Genomic DNA, 6,121 nt, shown 5'->3' with positions numbered 1-6,121 from the left:
TATCCTCGGTAAGATGGCGCCTGACGGTGACCTGCCCCTTCCTTCTCTGTCTTCCCCCCCTCTCACACCCTCCCCTTTCTCCCCATCTCTCCCTCCAGCGCTGGGTCATAAATTCTTTGTTGTTTATGAAAATTTACAACATGGCAATACAACTTTACGACCCGCTTCGTCCTCCTATTGGCCGCAGCTTGTCACGTGGCAGGGAGCCGTGAACATGAACTTTTTATACATAATTTCCAATAGCGGAATAGAGCAGCCTTTCATTTAACGGTCTCGGGCTTCCACGCGGCTGTTTTCACCGCGACCTTCTACAATTTTACACATTTTTTTGGAGTTTGGAGTGTTCTCTCGGCTCGACGCGTTGGAGATTGCCTTGGGACATGACTGAATCGTTTGTGTCCTGCTGTCGTTTTCTTCACGCGTTTGGGCAAGATGCGTGGAAAGAGCCCCGGTGCGTCACTGACCCCTGGGAGCCCCACTTTCCGTCCGGTGACTTGGTACTTCTCGTCGTCACTGCCCGTCTGCACCTGCCAACTCCCTCCCCTCACATTCCCTGTTTACAAGCAGAAACCTTCACAAGGTAAGACAACTGGAACTTGTCACGGTTTGCTATTTTATCAATTTGCATTGACAAACCACTTAAGCAAATAATAACCAGTTATTTGTGTACGTATTGCGCCTCATTTGTTCTGTTCAAATGTCCAGAGGTTTAAATCATCTGAAAGAACTGGTTTCATTTTTCAGTTTGTTTTTATTATGATTTGCATGGCAGATCCTACGTGGTAAATCTGATCCATCTGATATATAACATTAGTGTTGCTTTGATCTTCTTGGTTGGTTTTGCATGCTGTCAAGAGCTTTGTTTGTTGTTGGATTTGAATGGGGATGGATTTCGGCTGAAAAATTCATTGGGTGGATGGTGGCCAGAAGATGTGCACTTTGACGCCCTCCTGTGGATGCACTGGGGGTATTGTGGTTGCAGCTCTGTCTGTTTCTGCTGCAAATGCCCTGCGGTGCAGGCTGGACAGAGAAGTTTACCTTTATTTCTACCTTTGTGTCCATGCATAATGCTTGTTATTCATACGTGTGCATGCAGGCCCTGGCTCACTGTACACTGAATTGTTAAATATGCTTGTTTTCAATGAACAAAACAGGATTATTTTACAGTTCCAATGACCTTTAATTGATACAGAAGAATGTCCCTGTCTATGGATGTTAGAAAAGTAAAATGTTTCTGTTCGAAAACATTATTTGCACTCTGTGTTTGCACATCGATGTTGTTCACGGTGATCCTTAATATGGACTTAGCGAGTCTATTCGGCATTGAGATTGCTGTGATTTCTTTCGTGCGATAAATTATTAGTCGATATAATGCAAAGTATGGCCGGATTTTTGCAAGATATCAAACGTGCAAGAGTGAATGCATCCGATATATGCTCTTTTTGCAAAAAATACTAGTTTCACATTATCCTATTGTTGGAAAAAAAAGTGTTGAATTGAAAAATGTTTTAATCGTGCTACAGCCGTGCGTAATGATATTCAGACAAAAAATAATGTAACTATATAAATTATAAACGTATAAGATTTTATTTGTATACTCTTACACACACGAGTGCTGGTGTGTGAGAGAGCCTGCAGAGTGCACTGCCCTCCTGTTTTTCTGCAGCAGTGGCCCCCTCGCTCCCAGTCCGACTTATTTGACACCAGTGCGCATTCACTTCTTTCATATCCTTGATTCTTATTTAGTTCCTGGGTGTGTCCCTGGCTCGACTCAGGGACATCATTTTCGTGGGAACTTTGTTGCCATTGGCCAGCCATAAATCAGCTGTTGGAGCATGACTGTTTAGCCAACACACACCCCGTAGGTATTCTCTTAGTGTGGGCCTACTGGATGTGGAGCCCGGTATTCACCCTTACTCACATTGTGCCTTTGGGGGTGTAGGTTACCGCAAAGGGCGCACATACCTGGAACAGAATAAATAATCTATATCTCACTGTTTTTGTCAGTAACACATGATTGGGCTTGTACTGGGTGAAGGGGCTGCTGTAGGGAAATAGTATGTGGGGGAAAGCAGAGGACAAGCCGCTGCTTTGGAGAGACTAGGGTGCCATAAAAATTCCACAAGGAGAAAACCAAACGGAGGGCGCCGAACGAGGCGTCACGAATCTGTTTAGGCTGCGTGCTCTGTGCGGTCCTCCTGTTTTTGTACGCCTGCTCAGAATTAACATGGACAATAGTAGATCATCGACTTACACTTTTTAATAAGTGTATTGGCCTGGTTACAATGAGAGAGATTTCGTCTGTGTATTTCTAACGCATAGCCAACGTCCCTAAAAAAGGTTAAACTGTTTAAAGGTTTTGATAATAATCATCTTTACTTTGTCTGTCCTGCATTGCAATCGATCGATGCTTTGCAGTTTTTACTTTTATCAGGTAGAAAGTCTATAGATTATATTTAATTTTTTTTATAAGGAACAGGAAATCATTTGACACTGTAGCCTAATGTTAAATACGGATAGCTTATAGCACAATGCAAACATTAAACATGAATTATCTGAATATTGTGGCTATTTTACATTAAATATTTCAAATGCACTATCCATTAATCGCTTTGAATATTCCTTTTTCAATTTAAAATGTCGTCTATTGTTTTTTTAAATTGCAAAGTGACTGCACAAACATCTACACTGGGTAGCTGCTTATAGAAACAGTTTTATGTTCTTCTCGATATTGTGTTAATCTTTCACAAACAGGCAATACTAAAAATGCAATTTAATGAGATGTTGACTGTTAAAAAGTCAATATGAACGATGGTTCGCCTTTAAACGACAACATAATAAAGTCGGCTTGCTGAGAGCTTATTGTTTGGAATACTTCAATTTTAACCAACCTAAAATAGACAGTAACGTGGCTTTACGTGTGTTCATATATAGCCTATATTTAAAGTTATTCATTCTTCACTGTGTCATAAAGGACAGGCCTTGAATGGCAGTCTGTTATTATTCGGCAATGTTTGGCTTTTATCTCTCCCCAAAAAATTTATTCATTAGACTTTTCCCACATAGTAGCTTTTTGGTTGTTTTATGATTATAAGAAAGTGTGGAAAAAAACCGCACTCCAGTTTTGAAAGGGATTTCATTCTATTAACTGTGCACACTGTTTGCACTTATCGCCTATCATAACATGCACAACAGTATGTCACTTGTGGTATTGTTTAGGAGCCCGTTGGATTTTGCCGCAATGGTCGTTAACCTCCGAATGACCCCATGTGGAGCCCACGCCTCAGAAAGCGCCGCAGACAGGCAGTGCAACAGTTGAGCCAGAGGATGGCGCACCACGACAATTCAAAACGCCCAAGCCGTGGCTCAGAGTTTGCCCTAGCCACGAGCGCATGGAGGCGCGCACCCCTCACATCCCACCCAGTATTTCCTGCGTGCACGAGTTTACCTCTGGAGGTCACCAAGCAGGATTTACGACTGGTCAACAAAAGCACGTGATACTCCGCCGTACCCCATATTTGGGTGCCTACGTAAGAGAGAATCAAGTCCATGTCCCACTCATTTCCATAATTCATCATAAATTGTGCAAGGGTGCTATAGGACGCGCTAAACCATAAGAGCCACAAATCAACACACAGGTCTATGCTATTTTACCTCTAAAATAATAAAAACAACAACAATACCTACAACGAGCAAACGGTGGAATTGTCAACAAATGAGCTCCTATTTTGTGAACTCATTCTGCGGTCGCTATCCCAATGGCGCGGACTTCCAGTTACATAATTATGGAGACCATAATACGGCAAACGACCAATACAGAGACTCAACAGCCATGCATTCCAGCAGGTATGGCTATGGCTACAACGGAATGGACCTAACAGTCGGGCGGACCGGTACCGGACACTTTGTGAGCAGCGAGCAGACACCGGGCTACTCCCCGAGTCACTCAACGGCGACAACACCCTCGGTGGAGCCGGTCAGGTACAGCCAGTCCGCCAGCAGCACCGGGACATCGTCTCTATCGCCACCACCTGACCCACTACCGTGCTCCTCGGTTGCCACCTCGTCCCCGGTCACCGAGACTCAATCTCAACACCGAGTCGTGAAAAACTCTATAACGAACCCGTGCTCAACCCCGTGCTCGAGCTCGAACGGAGGTACGCTGCTGCTCAGCCGGGACTGTGTGTCCAAAGCTTCCCCTCTCGAGGAAGAGAAGCCTGCGGGAAGCGCACCAACAACTCCTCAAAATGTCACCGACTCAACACAGCCTCAGATATATCCGTGGATGAGAAAACTACATATAAATCATGGTAAATTGTTTTTTTAATGATCTTGTATTGATTTTATAGACCTAGCGTTGCTTTATTGTTTGGTAAAGGTTTTATTATGTTTATATATTTAGACGTTTTAACTATAAGCAAAACAGGCCGGAATTGGACGATTTTAGCACAAAATATATTTATTTTCAAAGGGGCCAAATGTGCCTCTCACCTGTTTGGTGTACTATGCTACTGCTTTTCAGCGCTGTCAACATAAACCGCAGGTATACGGGATGATTTGATAATATAACATATTAGGTTTAAGTTAGTTAAAAGTGTATTAGATATACAGTATGCGGGATATAGCCTACGCTTTTGTGTTTATTTGTTTTTAAGGTCAAATAGCCCACATTTTACATCAGTTTACTGTTTTAATACCTTTTCGCAAGGAGGTGCTGTTGAAAATGTGTCTATCTTACTTTGCTACTGGTTGTTTTTAATAATTTTGGGATCTATGAAGCCTCATTTAAAGTCGTGTGCCAACTTTTAAGCCACCTCTACCTGCAGAAACTGAACAGCCTGATAAAAAGAAATGTAGTCAAAAAAAAGTTGCTGCACTTTAAATGTTTACATCTACTGCATCTTATATGTGTTTCCCCCTCTCCTTCTCTACAAGATTTGTCAGGACCAGAGGGGAAGAGAGCCAGGACTGCATACACCCGGTACCAGACCCTGGAGCTAGAGAAGGAGTTCCACTTCAACCGGTACCTGACCCGCAGGCGGAGGATCGAGATTGCCCATGCCCTCTGCCTCTCAGAGAGACAGATCAAAATCTGGTTTCAGAACCGCAGGATGAAGTGGAAGAAGGACAACAAGCTGAAGAGCATGAACATGGCGGCTGCAGGCGGGGGGGGCTACAGGCCTTAATATGCACTCCTCTACCCCTGATAGCGAGCACTCTAAAAAAAATAAAACAAAGATTGTCATATCAACTTCTCCTCCTCCTATTTGAAAAAGCGCGAGAGACTTGTGAACGTTCTGTGTGCGGGACAGGGGACACCCCATAGGTCCACTGTATGTCGAACCACCGTCCCATTATATTCCTTAATATTTCCTTTTTATTTCCACCGTGGTTATGCTTATGTGAGTAAAAATATGCATCATGTACAGTTCTGTCTAGATTTAGTAGAAAAAGAAACAAAATAAATGTTTGTTTAAATTATTTCTTGTTCAGACGAAAAAATAAAATAAAAACGTCAAAGCTTGAAATGCTACCTAACTACCGCAAAAAAAAAAAAAAAAAATCCAGTAAAAGTTGTGTGCTGCACTCAGAACAATTGGGTTGAGGTTGAGCTGCCTTTGTGTTTAGCTTTTGTTTTCTATGTATGTACTGTAGTATTTATTTGTTTGATGTATTGTACCAACTTGCTTCCTAAAGTAGAGCCAGCAGAGACGTAAGCCTTGTGTGGTTATTATGTGCGTTATATGGACAGAGGTGCCGATTCAGTCTTGTATGTACAGTAGCTGTGCCTTGCATCTTTTTTTTTCTTTTTCTTTTGCTGCTGTTTGCGTTGTTTACCTGGGCGCACCATCTTTAGTAAAAGCGTATGTTGTCTTTGTTTTCTCTAGCTGTTTTTATGTGGAGGGTCTCCACAGTACATTCCATTGCCTATGCGTATAACTCCATCGTGATTAGCTTTTTGTAAATGTTTTTGAAAGACTGGAAGTCAAGAATATACTATAATAACAATAATGCTGACGATGATGGCCATTATAATAAACTTTCTACTGGAACGGCAACATTACATTGAGTGTTCGTTTTTGTAAAATATTCAACAGAGTCAGAGTTTGCGGTTTGGTCT

At 42.3% G+C, this 6,121-nt stretch overlaps 1 protein-coding gene across 1 annotated transcript; it reads left to right on the top strand.

The window, feature by feature from the left end:
* Nucleotides 1–3,520: 3,520 nt before the first annotated feature.
* On the top strand, nucleotides 3,521–5,502 carry hoxa5a (homeobox A5a). The gene is made up of 2 exons (XM_031323255.2): nucleotides 3,521–4,310; nucleotides 4,936–5,502. Exons 1-2 carry the CDS (start codon nucleotides 3,716–3,718, stop codon nucleotides 5,184–5,186), a joined length of 846 nt encoding a protein of 281 aa, XP_031179115.1. The 5' UTR covers nucleotides 3,521–3,715; the 3' UTR covers nucleotides 5,187–5,502.
* The last annotated feature ends 619 nt before the right edge of the window (nucleotides 5,503–6,121 follow it).

Source organism: Sander lucioperca, chromosome 16 (assembly GCF_008315115.2).
Source record: "Sander lucioperca isolate FBNREF2018 chromosome 16, SLUC_FBN_1.2, whole genome shotgun sequence".
Taxonomy (NCBI): domain Eukaryota; kingdom Metazoa; phylum Chordata; class Actinopteri; order Perciformes; family Percidae; genus Sander; species Sander lucioperca.
The sequence above is the reverse complement of the archived record's forward strand: the minus strand, read 5'-3'. Positions and strand labels throughout refer to the sequence as shown.